The following is a 17,934-nucleotide window of genomic DNA, read 5'->3' on the forward strand; positions in this document are numbered from 1 at the left end:
TGAGCAAAAGCAGCAATACACAAATTAATAACTATGATTCCATTTACATAAAGTTCAAAAGTGGGAAAGACTATACCATATTCTTTACGATTGCATTCCTAGTGGATAAAACAACAAAGAAAGCAAAGAAATGACTAGCCAAGGTTGGGTACAGTGACTCTGTCCTGTAGTTTTAGCACTTTGGGAGGCTAAGATGGCAGATCACTTGAACCCAGGAGTTCAAGACCAGCCTAAGTAACATGGCAAAACCCCATCTCTACAAAAAATAAATAAATAAATAAACAACTAACAGGTCGTGGTGGCACATGCCTGTAGTCCCAGCTACTCAGGAGGCTGAGACAGGAGGATCGCTTGAGCCTAGGAGGTTGAGGCTGCAGTAAGCTGAGATTATCCCACTGCACTCCAGCCTGGGTGACAGAGAAAGACCCTGTTTCAAAAAAAAAGGAAGAAAGAAGAGAAGGGAAAGGAGGGGAGGGGCAGGGAGGGGAGCAGAGGGGAGGGAAGGGAAGGGAAGGGCAAGGAAGGGAAGGGAAGGGAAAGGGAAGGGAAGGGAAACTAAAAGTCACAAAAGGGGTTACCTTCAGTGGGGCGAGGGAAATCTGGGTTAAGAAGGAACACACCTGGATTTCTAGGTGTGGCATGGTTTTATTTCCTGATTTAGTTTATTGTTAACATGTGAGTTTCCTTTAAAATTATTCATAGGTGAAACTGTATTATATACACATATATATAATGTTTCTACTCATATTCTCTCATATATATATGATACACATGGTAAATGTACATGTATATATGAGAATATAAATAATGTTGTACATATGTTGTTTTCACCAAAAAATATTTAAAATATTTAAAAGAAAAATACAAAAATTGTGAAATATATAAATGGAAAAAGATAAAACAAGTCCAAATTCACATCTTACATCTAACAGCTCTTTTTATATAATCCAGATTTTTATATAATCCAGACTTTTTATATAGCTCAAACTGGCTTAAACAATAAGAGGATGTTTTTGGTTGTGACAGGGCTAGTTGGCTTTCTGCTGGCATCTATTCTTCCCCTCCATGATATAAATGACAGTTTTAGCTGAGAAGTGGCTTCCCAGACATGGTCCACATTCCCCAGCTTTCCTTACATCCAAAGGGAGCATATGAATCCTTCTCACTAGTAATGAAAGAGAATGCCTCTGACCATTCCAACACCCCAGTTAAGACCCTAGATATGTGAGTGAGACCTTTTTTGGATTTTTCAACCATTACAGGTAGCAGCTCAACACAGCAGAGTGAGTGCCTCTAGGTGATAAACTATATATGAAGCAGAAGAACCAACCAGCTGAGCCCTGCCCAAACTCCTAACCCACAGAATTGTGACAAATGATTGTTATGGTGCTAAGTAAGTACCATAAGATTTGGGCCAGGTGTGGTGGCTCACACTTGTAATTCCAACACTTTGGGAGGCTAATGTGGGAGGATCGATTGCGTTCAGGAGTTCAAGACCAGCCTGGGAAACATGGTGAGAACTTGTGTCTAAAAAAATAAAAAATTAGGCAGGCATGATGGTGCACACCTGTAGTCCCAGATGCTCAGGATGCTGAGGTGGGAGGATCACTTGAGCCTGGGAGGTCAAGGCTGCAGTGAGCGTTGATCATGCCACTCCACTCCAGCCTGGACAACAGACTAAGACCCTATCTCAAGGAAAAAAAAAATGATTTGGGGTGTCATGAACACAGCACTAGATAACTGAAATATATAACTTATTTGTAAGTCATATTTATCATTACACAATGCTCCTCTTCTTTGTTTCATATTTTAACCTTAAATTCTGCTTTATCCCTTAATTTTTATACATTCCTGCCACATTATAGGTGTGTTTCTTATATATAACACATACCTTAATTTTAGTTTTTAACCCCAACTGCCAGTTGCTACCTTTTAAGAAAAGTTATTGTGCTCACTGATCGGATTTTATTTTATTTTTTGGGACAGGGTCTCACTCTGTCACCCAGGCTGGAGTGCAGTGGTGTGATCTTGTCTCACTGCAACCTCTGTATCCTGGGTTCGAGCAATTCTCCTGCCTCAGCCTCCCAAGTAGCTGGGATTACAAACATGTGCCACCACACCCAGCTAATTTTTTGTATTTTTAGTAGAGATGGGGTTTCACTATGTTGGCCAGGCTGGTCTTGAACTCCTGGCCTCAAGTGATTTGCCTGCCTCGGCCTCCCAAAGTGCTGGGATTACAGTTGTGGGCCACCATGCCTGGCCATGATTGGATTTTATTAAATATTTCTTCTCTTTTCTATTTATAGTTTGTTTTACTTCATTGTTTTCTCTCCTCATTTTCCCTTTTCTTTTCAATTTTCCAGAGTCCTACTTTATTCTCTTTTTTCTCCTCATTACTTTGAAAGTTCTACTAGTCTTTTCAATTTTTCTAGTAGTTTAGTTCTGGATTGTTTCAGTATAATAATTATAAATAAGCCTCTATTTCCTTTCTGGAATAACAAAATGAAATAATGATTATCTTTCACCACCACAAAGACAGCTTTGTTGCCTGCTGTCCTTCCTCTTTCTCCCATAGCAAGATAAAATCTTTGGACCATGTGTACATTCCCACTCTTCCCATCCATTTATAACTTCAGGCTTTGGTTTTGTCAAGCTGTTCAAGTCTCTGGAGAAGCAGCAAAACAGAAAGTGGAGGAAGCATGGCAGTTTACACGCTTCGGGCCCACAGCAAGCAAAGGGCAAAGGAGAGGAAGCCAGTCTGCTTATGACTTCCCTAGGGACAGACACCAACTATTAGCCTCTTCAGGCTGATATAACAAATTACCCCAGACTGGATGGCTTAGACAACAAACATTTATTTCCGATAGTTCTTGAGCCCAGAAAGTCCAAGGGCAAGGTGCCAGCAGATCTGGAGGCTGGTGAGGGCTGTCTTCCTGGTTTGCAAATGGCCATCTTTAAACTGAGTGGTTAATTTGATGAGGTCTGCCTACCCTGCTTGCTTTGGGTCACTTGCTTTTTGTTATTTTTTCTCCCTTTTTCCATGAAGCTGAAGGTCACAGTAGCTGAAGTATGCATCACTGAATGCTAAAATTTAAATCTTTACTACTTTATTTTTTATTTTACTTTTTAAGAAACAGGATCTCACTCTGTTGCCTAGGCTGGAGTGCAGTGGTATGATCATGGCTCACTGAAGCCTCAAACTCCTGAGCTCAACCAAACCTCCCATCTTGGTCCTCCAAAGTGCTGGGGTTACAGGCATGAGTCACTGCACCTGACCTTCACTGGCTACTTTATAGATAACATTTGCAGGTCACCATGGTAATGGTTGCTTCAGTCATTTTTCAGAAACTTGGGCCAGCTCCTGCCCAGTTCAAACCAGCTGCAACCACCAATTCTTCAACTGGGCCTGTGCAAGTGCCTGAGAGGCGGCCTTTTGACATCAGAGGGCCAAATACTCCACCCTCAGATCATGCTAACACCACCATTTTCTGTACATATGTCCTATGAAATGTCATGAACCCTGACTACACTTGTGCAAAATGAACCTGTTACTTCATTTTTCCCCACTGCCAATCATCTTTCCCCAAGCCTTAATCCACTCCACTTCTCTAACCCATAAATATCCCTAAGCCTGATTTTCAGAGAAGTGAATTTGAGAGCTGTTTTTCCATATCCTCACCTCATGCCCTTGAGAATAAATCTCTTTTCTTTTGAAGAACCCATGTCACAGTGATTGATTTACTGCACACGGGCAGAACAGACCTGGACCTGGCCAGTAACAGTCTTCTTGTCGTAGCCTCACATAGCGGAAAGTAAAGAGTGAGAGCTCTTGCATCTTTTCTTACAAGGCACTAATCCTGTGATAGGTACCCCACCCTCATGACCAAATCTAACCCTAATCACTACCCAAAGGCCTCATCTCATTAGTGGTTAGGATTTCAACATAACTTGCAGGGGACACAAACATTCAGTCCATAGCACTAGGCTCTCCCCACCTCAGGCAGTGGCACAGCTCAGCCTCTGCATCTGCTACCAGGACCAGCAATGTTGAGCAGGTGCCCCTAGTAGGCAGGACAAGTGAATCCCAAAATTGGGGCTGAGCCCAGGAGGGTTCTTGGATTTACCCAGAAAATAATTTCTGGGCAAGCCAGTGGTGTTAGCAAGCCAGTGGTGTTCAACTTTTATTGAAGTGGCAGAGTACGGCAGCAGCAGCAGAGGCTCCTCCTCCTTTGCAGAGCAGTGCTGTCCTATAGGTAATGTGCCCAGAGTAGCAACTCAGAGGCAGTTCCACGTCATATTTATACCCACTTTTTTTTTTTTTTTTTTTTTTGAGGCAGACTTGTTCTGTCACCCAGGCTGGAGTGCAGTGGCACAATCTCAGCTCACTGCAACCTCCACCTCTTGTGTTCAAGTGATTCTCCTGCCTCAGCCTCCCCAGTAGCTGGAATTACAGGCGCGTGCCATCACGCCCAGCTAATTTTTGTATTTTTAGTAGAGATGGGGTTTCGCCATGTTGGCCAGGCTGGTCTCAAACTCCTGACCTCAGGTGATCCGCCCATCTCGGCCTCCCAAAGTGCTGAAATTACAGGTATGAGCCACGGTGCCCAGCCAATACCCAGTTTTAATTATGTGCAAATTAAGGGGGAGATTATGCAGAAATTTCTAGAAATAGAGTGGTAACTTCTGGGTCATAAAACTGTTGCCATGGAAAGCGGCAGTAACGTCCGGGTGTTGTCATGGCAATGGTAAACTGACATGACACACTGGTGGGCATCTATTCTGGAGAGGTGCTTTGACCTCTTCCCTGTTTTAGCTAGTCCTCAGTCTGGTCTGACGTCTGAGCCCTGTCTCCAGAGTCCCACCTCCTGCCGTCTCACTAGGACCACAGGTGTGTAGGCAGCTCCAGTCCTTCCCCAGAGACTGCCCAGGTGTCCAGGGGTTGTGCTGTCTCGGAATCATTAAAGGCCTCCCCGCACCCCAAGCCTCTCACACCGTGCCCTCAGCATCATGTCCCCTCCCAAGAGGGAACAAAACAGTGCCTTTTCTGTGCCACTCTTCAGTATTTACAGCTGAGCCATAGGACTGGGAGTTCCAATTCTTCCCCCACGTGGCCCTGCCTTTCCTCACTTGGTCCAGGAAAAACCGTTATCCAGTTTCCAGCCTGGGGAAAAGCAAGTTCTGCCTCATGGCAGCATTTACCAGCTGAAATACCCTGGTTTTGTTTGCACCTGTGTTTGTTCTCAGGCTACAGCTAATGATGCACTGGGGCTGCCCACAGTCAAACTGGTTTGCAAAACTGCATCTTTGACTTCAACAATTTCTGAAGAATTTCTAAATTTATAAATAATTTTGTCAAAAATGAATCCAGACAAACTCTGCAATGCACCAAAGAAATGGAATCTATGTAGAGATTACGCTATAGATGAATGAGGCAAAAACAGGAAGCTATTGCAACATTGGAGGTGGGAGTTGGTGGACGTGCATAAAGTCCTGGTCCCAGCCTTACCGAATGCTCACTCTTCTCAAACACACACACAGAGTGTGCTGCAATTGCCCAGGCCAAAATGTTTTTCAAATTTCAGAGACTCACTATCAAACTGAACTCCATCTCTAAGTAGAATACAATTAAGTTAGAGATCAGTAACAGAAGAGCATAAACAGCTCTAATGTGGTGAAAATTTTTTTTTTTTTTTGGTTGAGACGGAGTCTCGCTCTGTCGCCCAGGCTGGGGTGCAGTGGCCGGATCTCAGCTCACTGCAAGCTCCGCCTCCCGGGTTTACGCCATTCTCCTGCCTCAGCCTCCCAAGTAGCTGAGACTACAGGCGCCTGCCACCTCGCCCGGCTAGTTTTTTGCATTTTTTTTTAGTAGAGACGGGGTTTCGCTGTGTTAGCCAGGATGGTCTCGATCTCCTGACCTCGTGATCCGCCCATCTCGGCCTCCCAAAGTGCTGGGATTACAGGCTTGAGCCACCGCACCTGGCCTAATGTGGTGAAATTTTTAAAACACAGTTTGGGTTTTTTTTTTTTTTTTTTGGTTTTTGTTTTGTTTTATTTTTTTGAGACAGAGTTTCACTCTTGTTGCTTGGCTCACTGCAACCTCCGCCTGCTGGGTTCAAGCGATTCTCCTGCCTCAGCCTCCCGAGTAGCTGGGATTACAGGTGCCCATCACCATGCCTGGCTAAGTTTTGTATTTTTAGTAGAGACGGAGTTTCACCATGTTGGACAAGCTGGCCTCAAACTCCTGTGATCTGCCTGCCTCGGCCTCCCAAAGTGCTGAGATTACGGGCATGAACCACTGCGCCTGGCCAAAACACAGTTCTAATAATTTATGGATCAAAAAATTATAATTGGAATAAAAGTACACTTAGAACTAAATAATGAAAATACTAGTATCAAAAGTTGTGTGATGCAGCTGAAGTCATACTTGACGGGAATTTAAGATCTTAAATGCTACGTTAGAAAAAGAGAAACCATTAACGAGTTGAGTTTCACCTAGGAAATTTTAAAAAGAGCACAGAATAAATCAAAGAAAGTAGAAAGGAGATAATAAAGATAAGAACAGAAATTAATAAAAGAGGTTGGGCACGGTGGCTCACTCCTGTAATCCCAACACTTTGGGAGGCCAAGGCGAGCGGATTGCTTGCGGTCAGGAGTTCAAGACCAGCCAGGCCAACATGGCAAAACCCCATCTCTACTAAAAATACAAAAATTAGCTGGGCGTGGTGGTGGGCGCCTGTAATCCCAGCTACAGGAGGCTGAAGCAGAAGAACTGCTTGAACCCGGGAGGCAGAGATTGCAGTGGGCCGAGATCACACCAATGCACTCCAGCATGGGCAGCTAAGTGAAACTCCGTTTCAAAAAAAGAAAAAGAAATTCAAAAGAAAGAAATAAAAGAGAAAACAAAGAAACGCTAGCGATCAGCCCCCAAATGCACGTTGTGCGCCTGGCATTTCTGCCCTGCACAAGAACACCTGGAGGAGTGGGGCCCTATCTAACCTTATCCAAGGGAGGAAACGCTGTTTTTGAACTCATGGGTGAGTTCATTTGTTTTTTTGGTGGGTTTATTTCCTCCCATTTAAATAAACTTTAATGTTTAAAGCAGTTTTGGGTTCACAGCAGAAAGTATAGAGAGCTCCCATACAACATCTGTCCCCCAACCTGCATACCCTCCCCCTTCCCATCAACATCTCCCTCACAGTGGTGAGTTTGTTGCAACTGATGCATCCATATTAATGCATCATACTCACCTAAAGTTCTTAGCTTACATAAGGGCTCACTCTCGGTGCTGTACATTCTATGGGTTTGGATAAATGTATAATGACATGTGTCTACCGTTACAATATTATACAGAGTAGTTTCACCACTGCCCTAAAAATCTTGTGCCCCCCGCCATTCATCCCTCCCAATCCACCTGACCACTGATCTTTTTATCATCTCCAAAGTTTTACCTTTCCTAGAATGTCATACAGGTGGAGCTATACAATATGGAGTCTTTTCAGATTGACTTCTTTCACTTGAGTAAAATGCATTTAAGTTTCCTCCATGTCTTTTCATGGCTTGATAACACATTTCTTTTTAATGCTAATTAATATTCCACTGTCTGGATGTACCACAGTTTTTGTATCCATTCACCTATGTAAGGACATCTAGATTGCTTCCAAGTTTTGTCAACTACAATGAAAGCTGGTAGAAACATCCCCCCGCAGATTTTTGTGTCAGCCTAAGTTTCCAACTCATTTGGATAAATACCAAGGAATGTGATTGCTGGATTCTATTGTAAGAATATGGTTTAGTTTTGTAAGAAACTACCAAACTGTCTTCAAAAATGGCAGCATAATTTTGCATTCCCACAAGCAAGGAATAAAAGTTCCTGTTGCGGCCGGGCGCGGTGGCTCACGTCTGTAATCCCAGCACTTTGGGAGGCCAAGGCGGGCGGATCACGAGGTCAGGAGATCGAGACCATCCTGGTGAACACGGTGAAACCCCGTCTCTACTAAAAATACAAAAACAATTAGCCAGGCATGATGGCAGGTGCCTGTCGTCCCAACTCCTCAGGAGGCTGAGGCAGGAGAATGGCAAGAACCCAGGGGGCGGAGCTTGCAGTGAGTGGAGATCCAGCCACTGCACTCCAGCCTGGGTGACAGAGCTGAGACTCCATCTCAAAAACAAACAAACAAACAAAAACAAAAAACGTTCCTGTTGATCCGAGCCCTCAACAGCATTTGGTGTTGTAGGTGTTCTGGATTTTGACTATTCTAATAGATGCTTAGTAGTATCGCATTTTTGTTTGAGTCACTTATTTTTATTCATATAAAAAGTGTATGAGCTAGCTGTCTCTGATATATCAAGTGTGAACCCCAAATATCTAAGACAGGCATCAGTCAATTAAGAAGGTTTATTTTGGCCAAAGATAAGGATGTGTGTCCGTGACGCAGCCTCAGGAGGTCCTGAAGACATGTGCCCAAGGTGGTCGGGCACAGCTTGGTTTTATACATTTTAGGGAGATATGAGACACCGATTAATATATGTAAGGTATACATTGGTTCCGTCTAGAAAGGTGGGACAACGCGAAGCAGGGAGGAGACTTCTGAGTCATAAGTAGATAAGAGACAAATGGTTGCATTCTTTAGAGTTTCTGATTGGCCTTTCCAAAGGAGGCAGAGATGCATCTATCTCAGTGACCAGAGGGGTGGCTTTGAGTTCTGCCAGTTGTCCACAAGGAATGTCCTTGTGAGGGAGGTATGTAGCTTTTTAATCTTAGTAGCTATGTTTTTTAGGAATAGAATGGGAGGCAGGTTTGCCTGACGCAGTTCCCAGCTTGACTTTCCCCTTTGGCTTAGTGATTCTGGGGTCCCGAGATGTATTTTCCTTTCACACAAGTAAACCCAAAAGCTGCGTTTTTACAAGATCAACCAAAACATTAAGAACCTGAGAAAAGTCTAAACAAAACATACACTTTCGTTTCTCTGAATCCTTAATTCTGCTGTAGTCAAAACTGTGATGTGTCCCTTTAACTGGAAAATGAAAGCCAAATCCATGGGATTTATGCAAGCTGGATTTCTGAAAAGCTTATTGCTGTTTGGGAATGGGACAACAAGCTAGGAAATTAATATCTCTCTCCTCATTCTGTGTTGAGTGGATGTTACCAAGTTTACCAATATGCGCCAAGCTCTGCCCAGGGCGTTAGGGCATTAGGGCCACAGAGCTAAGACCCCAAAGAGCCCAGGATCCAGTGGAAGGGCTCAGAGGCGGTGGACAGTGCCTTGCACCACGCACTGAACATGGGTTTGCTGGGGCCTCAGTACGGAGCAGCCAGGCTCCACCTTGGGGTGTGGGGAGGCCGGTTTGGTGAAGGGACACCCAGACCCTTCTGACTGTCATCCAAGGAATAAGGAAAACTCTTTAAAAAGGCAGTGAGGGCCGGGCGCGCCGCTCATGCCTGTAATCCCTGCACTTTGGGAGGCCCAAAGTGGAAGGATCACTTGAGGCCAGGAGTACAAGGCTGCAGTGAGCCATGATCCCACCACTGGACTCAGCCTGGGCAACAGAGCGAGACCCTGCATTAAAAAAAAAACAAAAAAACAAAAACCTTTTCAAATAGTAAGAAGTAAATGAAATGGCTGAGGGGGCTCAGGTCCCCCTGCGTGATAGGAAGGGGCTTCAAGCGTCCAGCGGGGGTCGCTGCATTATCACGAAGGATCCTCCTAGTGTGGAAGGCCCTTTTAAATTTTCATTTATATTTTATTTATTTTGCTACGGAGTCTCACTCTGATGCGCAGGCTGGAGAGCAGTGGCGCGATCTGGGCTCACTGCAACCTCCGACTCCCGTTTTCAAACGATTGTCTCAGCCTCCCAAGCAGCTGGGATTACAGGTGAGCAACACCACGCCCAGCTAATTTTTGTATTTTTGGTAGAGACGGGGTCTCCCCATGTTGGCCAGGCTGGTCTCGAATTCCCGACCTCAAGCCATTCACCCACCTCGGCCTCGCAACGTGCTGAGATTACAGGCGTGCGCCACCGCGCCCGGGAAGTGTGGGAGGCCTTTTTTTAAAATGTAAACTCGCCGGTGAAACCCCGTCTCTACCAAAAATACAAAAAATTAGTCCGGCGTGGTGGCGGGCGCCTGTAATCCGGAGGCTGAGGCAGGAGAATGGTGTGAACGCAGGAGGCGGAGCTTGCAGTGAGCCGAGACCGCGCGACTGCACTGCAGACTGCGCGACAGAGCGAGACTCCGTCTCAAAAAAAAAAAAAGTAAACTCGCGTGCCCAAGAAGCCCTCTAGGAGGGAAACACCCAGAAGAGGTCACCCTCCAAACACACGGCAGAATAAGGGTGACGCACGGAGGTAAGGGGAAGGCGGGAACGAGCGAGAGCGTGCTGGCTTGTGCCCGCGCGTACCTGCGTGCGCGTCCGTGCGGCCGCGACGGTGCCCCCGGCGCCTCTCTTTCTACACGTGCGCGCGCCCGCAGCTCGCCCCCCTGACCGTAAAGAGGCCCAGCTGTGTCGTGAAAGGGGCCGCAACGCGCAGAGCGCTGGTTGACGGCTGGGACTCCATTTTGTTCGCCGTTACTCTACGCGTAAGTTGCTTCTCCGTGGTTTCTCTGAGGAGAAAAGTTGAAAAAGGGTAATAAAAGTTTTCAGGAATATTCGGGCTCTCTGTTGCTAAGCATAGCGAGTGTCGGTTTTCTCTCTCCAACAGACATCGCTACTGCGGTTCCGAGGCAGTGGGAAGAGATGCGGCCCTTGGACATCGTCGAGCTGGCGGAACCGGAGGAAGTGGAGGTGCTGGAGCCGGAGGAGGATTTCGAGCAGTTTCTGCTCCCGGTCATCAACGAGATGCGCGAGGACATCGCGTCGCTGACGCGCGAGCACGGGCGGGCGTACCTGCGGAACCGGAGCAAGCTGTGGGAGATGGACAATATGCTCATCCAGATCAAAACGCAGGTGGAGGCCTCGGAGGAGAGCGCCCTCAACCACCTCCAGAACCCGGGCGACGCGGCCGAGGGCCGGGCGGCCAAGAGGTGCGAGAAGGCGGAGGAGAAGGCCAAGGAGATCGCGAAGATGGCAGAGATGCTGGTGGAGCTGGTCCGGCGGATAGAGAAGAGCGAATCGTCGTGAGCGCGGTCGGCGGTAAGTCGGGCACCCGCGCCGGGCAGAGGAGCGGCCCCAGCTTGGCTGCTCTTGGAGAGCGATGATTTCATCAAGATGCACCGGGATCGGGGGTGGGGCGGGAGAATAAAGGCGTGCTCGGGTCAGGGCGGATCTGGGCCCCGTCTTCGTGTTTTGTTTTCTGACCGTGGCGGCGTGGGATAATCAGAGTGGCCGGGTTTGGGCGTGATGCGTGTTCAGTGGAAGGATCATAAATCTCAGAGTCGCCAAGGAAACAGAAAGGGACAAGGTCCCGGGCCATCCAGCAAGCGGGGGTGGAAATAGAGGATTTTCGGGGAAGGCGTTGGACAAGTCAGCGTTGCTAGAGACTGGAGTGAGTCAGGTGGTGGCCAGAAGAGGCGGCGTCCTGCACGGTGGTGGTCGTGAGGGTTTGGGGGTCGTTGTGCCCGGGATTAATCTCTCGATGATGAATTTCTTCTCATTGTGCTTTAGGTTTACAGCCAATGGATTCTGGTCAACTGGTGGAGATTGGCTGACACCCTGGAGAAACCGAAACCAGAGAGCCTTTTGTTTTCTCTTTTTTCTTCTGTCTATGCTCTGTCTCACTTAACACTACGTTTTCTGCTATGGTCTGTGGTTGATGACCTCAATATGAGTTTCGATTGTTACGTGTTTTTGTTTGGAAAGTAATTTTGTTTGAGAATGCTCTCACATACAGGAATTAGGGCCTAGATTGTAAGCTCTTGCAGCAGTCACATTTGTTCCCGGGCTTTGGTGGTTATTTCTAAATTTTTGAGGTGCTTTGCTCTTTCTTGTGTGATCTGATAGCTCCCTGGAACTTTGGGTCTGTGTGTGACACATGGGACTCACAGTTGGAGTTCTCCAGCTCTGGAGGTGCTGAAGGAGCTGCATTAATTCTGGAAGACGACTCCATGCAGCAACTACTGAAGAAAGGACCAGACTTCAGTGGGGAGTGCAGATGGGCCGACCTGGCTGGGACTCGTGAATCTGGAGAAGAGCTGGAGAATGGATAGTATTGTCTGTATTTGGAGACTTAATTTCTGTGTGAGACCAAAGGAGGAGAGATGTATTTTGTTCAAAGTTTAAATTTTATGTGGTACACTATCTTATGTAACCTGTCCGGTGAGTTTGTTTGGACAACCTAACTCAGCTTTACTTGACATGGAACCTAAAATAGAAGATAAGATCTTGATATTCTGTACAAGTTGATGTAATACCCTGATGCGTTTTAGGGGACTTGGCATAAAATGAAAGATTTGCAGAGGCCCTTGAGGGGCTCGGGGATGAGAGTATGGAATTGTCTGCATTGGACCCTAAACTGGACGGGAAGAGGCGTCTTCAAGGTTCATACGTTGTCCAGCTATAAGTTCATTTGAGTAGCAGACCTAACAAATATTTGAGGTCAAAACCCTACCGTGTTAAAAACAAAAAAACTTACCATGTTAATAAAAGTATTCATTTGCTTGAAAAGACGAAAGACCTAAAAGGTTATTGAGAAATGTTACTCCTTTAAGAATGAAATCTGCTGTCTCCCAGATTGTTCTCACAGTCAAATGGAGGTTGAACAACTTAACAGTTTCTGAGGCTCTTAGCCTCTAATCAAAGGGAAGCTTTGTCTCTGTGTGCTGTTGGGAACTGGGTGAGGAAAAAACACACTTGGTTCTTAGTGTGGGAAGAAACCATATGTAATCCTGTGGTCCAGGCCTCTGCCTTCAGAGAGCCAAAGCACCTCCAGTCTTTCCAATTGGAACATTGTTTTCCAGGCCTTGCACTGGGAATATAGCGATTACAGTTGCAGGGTGAGGGATGACAGAGTAGATGTGATACCCCACCCTCCTTCCAGAATGAAGCCTTTCTCCCCCAGCTGCTAGAGTGTTGCTGACAAACACCCCTCAGCTAGTTAACCCTCTGGGAAGTGCCTTTTCAGAGGAGAGCTGCTTTAGCCAAAGTCGTGCCTTTTTTCTGGATAGCCTACATCTAGTGACTAACGGGCTGGAAATCTCAGGTCGCTGTTTCTCTTACCCCAATTTGGGACAACTTTGAGGAATATGGTGGCTTCGGAGCTCTTGGGGTCTGCTGAGGCTTTTGTTAGGATTGCATCACACAGCCCACCTCCTCCCCACTCCCAACCTTCAGTTCCTTCTCTTCCACAAGTGTTAATTCCTAAAAGACGTGCATCTAGTTTTCATCTTGGAGTCCACTTTCTGGGGAACCTAGTTGGTAGAAATCAAAAGACAGCTATGTGTCCCAAGCACTAATAAAGATAGCGTGTCCCAGGAGAACACTGAGGGGGAGGTGTAGGAAAGCTTTTCAGAGCAAGTAACTGGTGAGCTTGGCCTTGAAAGAGGAGCATAGCTTCCAAGGTCAGGAAGAGCTGGAGAGACATGCTAGGCACGGGAAACAGAAAATGGAAGACGGTCAAGGTTTTCTGTGTGAGTTCCACACAGAGGAGGGAGAAATGTGTAGGATGGACTTAGGAACTGGGAAACAACCATGAAAACTGCATTTCGTACATTTGCCAAAACAAGAAATGTGACATTGGTACAGCACTACCAGCTAGACTACTCTGCTTTCACCAGTTTCCCACTAAGGCCCTTTTTCTCTTCTGGGATACCACATTGCATTGGGGAGTTGATTTTTTTCAATGAGTAATATTTATAAATGACACGAAAGTGATCCTCTCCCCAGCTTCCCAGTTCCCCTCCCAGGAAACTACAAGTTTCTTATATATCCTTAGAAATAGTAATGTGTTTGAACGTATATATAAAACGGCTTCCACCTTTTTTTTTTTTTTTTTTTTTTTTTTTTTTGCGGGGAGTGAGACAGGATCTCTGTGTCTCGCAGGCTGGAGTGCAGTGTTGTGCTCCCTCACTGCAGCCTTGACCTGGTGTCAGGTGATCCTCCCACCTCAACCTCCCAGGTAGCTGGGACCAGGCATATACACTACTGGTCTTGAACGCCTGGGCTCAAGTTATCACCTTAGCCTCCTGAGTAACTGGAACTACAGGCACACCACCACCGCGGTCAATTTTTTTTTTTTTTTTCCGTTAGAGACAGGTTTTTGCCATCTTGGCCATTTTGGTCTCGAATTCCTGAGCTCAAGCCATCTGTCGGCCTCAGATTCCCAAAGTGCTGGCATTACAGGCATGAGCCACTGTGCCCAGTCCACCTGTTTTTTTGTTTGTTTTGTTGTTGTTGTTTTACATTAATGGTAGCACACTGTATAATCTGTTCCTGTCCTTCATTTGTCTGTTTACTTGGAAGTCTTTTCCTATCTAACATCTAAATCTGCATTCTTTTTTTTAAGGCTGCATAGTGTTCATTCTTATGCCAGAGTTTGAAAACTATTGTCCTAAAATCTTTCCAGTAACTCCTTAGTTCGTCTCTTTTATGATTCTGGTCACAATTGCAATGCAGCCACTAATTCCCAATTGACCCAGCTCCTGAATTTCATACTCCTGGCTTGCTAGCAATTGGAGGAGCAATCAAATCTTGCACTTTATAAGCAAAGAATGTGATAAGAAGCATTCTGAGAGACAGTCTTAAACGTGGCTGTACAGTCATTAAATTTTCTGGCTGGAGTTGCCATCATTTTTATTTATTTATTTATTTGAGACAGGGTCTCACTCTGTTGCCCAGGCTGGAATGTAGTGGCACGATCTCAGCTCACTGCAACCTCTGCCTCCCAGGGCTCAAGCAATTCTCCTGCCTCAGCCTCCCGAGTAGCTGGGGTTACATGTGCGTGCCACCATGCCGTGCTAATTTTTGGCATTTTTAGTAGAGACAGGGTTTCACTACGTTGACCAGGCTGGTCTTGAATTCCTGGCTTCAAGTGATCCACCTGCCTTGGCCTCCCAAAGTCCTGGTATTACAGGATGGCAGAGCTGGAAAGAACCTCAGAGAGCACTGAAGCTTTTCTGGGTTAAAATACAGAAGTCATTAGTGCTGTTCACCAAATAAATTCCAATTCTCTGCCTTCTAGGCACAGAGTAGGATGGCACTTTCTGGCCCCCTTGGGTTGGGTGGGGCCATGTGATTAATTCTGACTAATGAGTTACAAAGGAAAGTCACATCTGTTGCATCCAACCCAGAACCTCCAAAGCGACCCCCTGCAGAGCTCTCTCTTCCCTCTGGCACACCAACCAGCAACATTCCAGATGGTGGCTGAACTTAATGACCATAGTTCCCTGCCAATCTATGATGTGTATGTGCCACAAACAAGGAGAAGCCTTAGCTATTTTAAGCTGCTGTGATTTGGGGATTGTTTGTTACAGTAACAACTTAGACTAAGATGACTGATGCAGATACTCATTATTTCTTCCATCCCTTGTGTTTTGATGAAAGGGTTGTTCTCCCTTCTACCTGAGGCCCGTTGATCACATCCGTCCCATTAGCCCAGGCATTGTCCAACAGGTTATCTCCTGTCTCTGGCTTTCATGTGTAGCTCTGGCCTTTCCTCTGCCTTCTAATGACTTTGAGGTGAAAGAAAGTGCACGTTCAAACTCCTACTCCTGGCCATTCTCCCCATTTCAGGCAGCAGTTAAACATGGAGTGGCTTGAGTTTCTACCATCTTCCAGAGATAAATGGGGATTTGTTACCCTGGTTAACACTGTGGCCAGGTAAATCTACAAAATCCATCCAGGGCCTGCTTTAGTCACTGCCTGATATGGTTTGGCTGTGTCCCCACCCAAATCTCATCTTGTCCTGGGAGTGACCCGGTGGGAGGTCACTGAATCATGGGGTGGTTACCCCCATACTGTTCTTGCAATAGTGAATTTCCACTAGATCTGATGGTTTTATAAGGGGCTTTTCCCCCTTTGCTCGGCACTTCTCCTTCCTGCCGCCATATGAAGAAGGACAGGTTTGCTTCCCCTTCTGCCACGATTGTAAGTTTCATGAGGCCTCCCCAGCCACGTGGAACTGGAAGTCAATTAAACCTCTTTCCTTTACAAATTATCAGTCTCGGAGATTTCTTCATAGCAGCATGAGAACAGGCTAATATACTACCCAGCATATGTCAGACCCTCCCTGAGTCAATTCTCTTTTCTCCTTCTCTGATTTCCATAATGCTCTGTGGTACCTATCTCCTGATTTACATTCACATTGCTTTCTCCTTCAGACTCTATTCCATGGTTCACAAAATCCTGCATTCCATTATTCCCAAATTAATCCACATTATTCTTTGCCTCTTCAAAGAACACTTCTTTACCAACTCTTAACAGCTGAAACTAGATTCCCCCCAAGCCCTGGGCTTTCCTGTAGCCTTATTGGTGATGGTTCCTCACAGCACTCACCCACTGCCTGGGGCAGATACTGGGTTCATCAGGACTGCATTTTTGCCAGAAGGGAGTGAAGGAAGAAAAAAAGAGTTTAGGGTTTTGACAAAGACATCATTGCAACAGTAGATGATGTACTCTGAGTAGGGAAGTATGGAGGCGAAGAGCAGGAGAGCAATGGGCAAAAGTAGCTAGTAAAGTGAATGGAGGTCCCAGCATGTTAGTGACTGCAGTGGAAGTGTCACCTGGAGGATGGGATGTGGCCAGAAAATAGGAGGGCTAATATTGGAAAGCAATTTATCATATTAAAAACTACTATGATTGTCAAATAAAATGTACCTGTGGATGACATCCTGTGAGCTGCGTGCTTCTGGGGCCTCAGATCAACTCTTGTTTTAACACTTGTGAAGCATTTACTATGTGCTAGTTACCTATAATGCCTCAAAAGCCCCTCACAACCCCTCGGTGGGACAGATGCCATTATTAAAATTAGTCTTGTCTTATCAATGAGGCACAGAGATATTAAGTAGGCCAGGGTTGAGACAATAACAAGCCCCAAGTCACCCTTGGCAGTGAATGGCCAAGCAGGATGGAGGAGCTCCTTGGATATGAGGGCCCAGGTGTGGGGCTGGTGGCTGTGTGAGCACGGAACTTGCTCAGGACAATGGCAGGGCTTGGGGTGGAGGGGAAGGCCAGGAGCCAGGTGCCCAAGTTTGCAGTGAATGATGGGACTCCAATGAAGTGGGAAGAGATTGAAGGATGCCAGAGGTGAGAAGAGGGAAGAGATTGGAGGATGCCAGAGGTGAGAAGAGGGAAGAGATTGGAGGATGCCAGAGGTGAGAAGAGGGAAGAGATTGAAGGATGCCAGAGGTGAGAAGAGGGAGGAGATAGGAGGATGCCAGAGGTGAGAAGAGGGAGAGCGCAGTCAGATGACCAGTGAGTGCTCCCAAGGAGCAGCATTTTGGACAAGCGGGAGGGGAAGTAGGGTGTGGATGTGGCCTGGGAGAACACTGCCCCCAAATTCTGATTGACACACAAGGGAAATGAGTGGTTTTTCCCTCACAGGCCTGAGGATAAAATAGCACTATTCTCAGGGGTAAGGTGGGGGGAGGGCGTAGCTCCTCCAAGAAGTCAGGCACATGCTGGAGGCCCAGGAACAGGTTTGGGGGTGAAGAGGAGTGAACAACACTGGAACCTTGTCCTAGGCTGAGCTCTCCTTGGTTCATCAATGGGAGAAACAGCAGTGACAGGCTAGTAAGTTTAGTCCTGAATTTAGTCTCTTCGGGGGGGACAGGCAGGGTCTTGGTGTGATCGCTATGGAGACAAAGAAGTGGCAGTTGGAGATTGTCAGTCAACTGTGCTTCCTGCAGTTGCTTCTGTGAATGAGCTCAGAGAGGCACCACTGCTGGTCATTTGGGGCCTCAGAGACAAGGGGTTCTACATCCCAAACCCGAAGAGTTACGGGAGATGGCTCCAAAAGAAGCCATCTTACAGGGAAATGGGACTGAGGCCCCAAACCTTTCTCAAG

General features: G+C 46.4%; 1 protein-coding gene across 2 annotated transcripts; it reads left to right on the forward strand.

Moving 5' to 3' along the window:
- Positions 1–10,435: 10,435 nt before the first annotated feature.
- On the forward strand, positions 10,436–12,601 carry MRFAP1 (Morf4 family associated protein 1). 2 transcript variants are annotated; one of them, XM_023206874.1, is made up of 3 exons: positions 10,436–10,576; positions 10,699–11,129; positions 11,601–12,601. In XM_023206874.1, the coding sequence occupies exon 2, from the start codon at positions 10,734–10,736 to the stop codon at positions 11,115–11,117; it is 384 nt and encodes a 127-aa protein (XP_023062642.1). In that variant the 5' UTR covers positions 10,436–10,576; positions 10,699–10,733; the 3' UTR covers positions 11,118–11,129; positions 11,601–12,601. The 2 variants fall into 2 exon arrangements, with proteins under 2 accessions (XP_023062642.1, XP_023062643.1); XM_023206875.1 differs by having other exon boundaries at positions 10,557–11,129.
- The last annotated feature ends 5,333 nt before the right edge of the window (positions 12,602–17,934 follow it).

This window comes from Piliocolobus tephrosceles, chromosome 3 (assembly GCF_002776525.5).
Source record: "Piliocolobus tephrosceles isolate RC106 chromosome 3, ASM277652v3, whole genome shotgun sequence".
NCBI classification, from domain to species: domain Eukaryota; kingdom Metazoa; phylum Chordata; class Mammalia; order Primates; family Cercopithecidae; genus Piliocolobus; species Piliocolobus tephrosceles.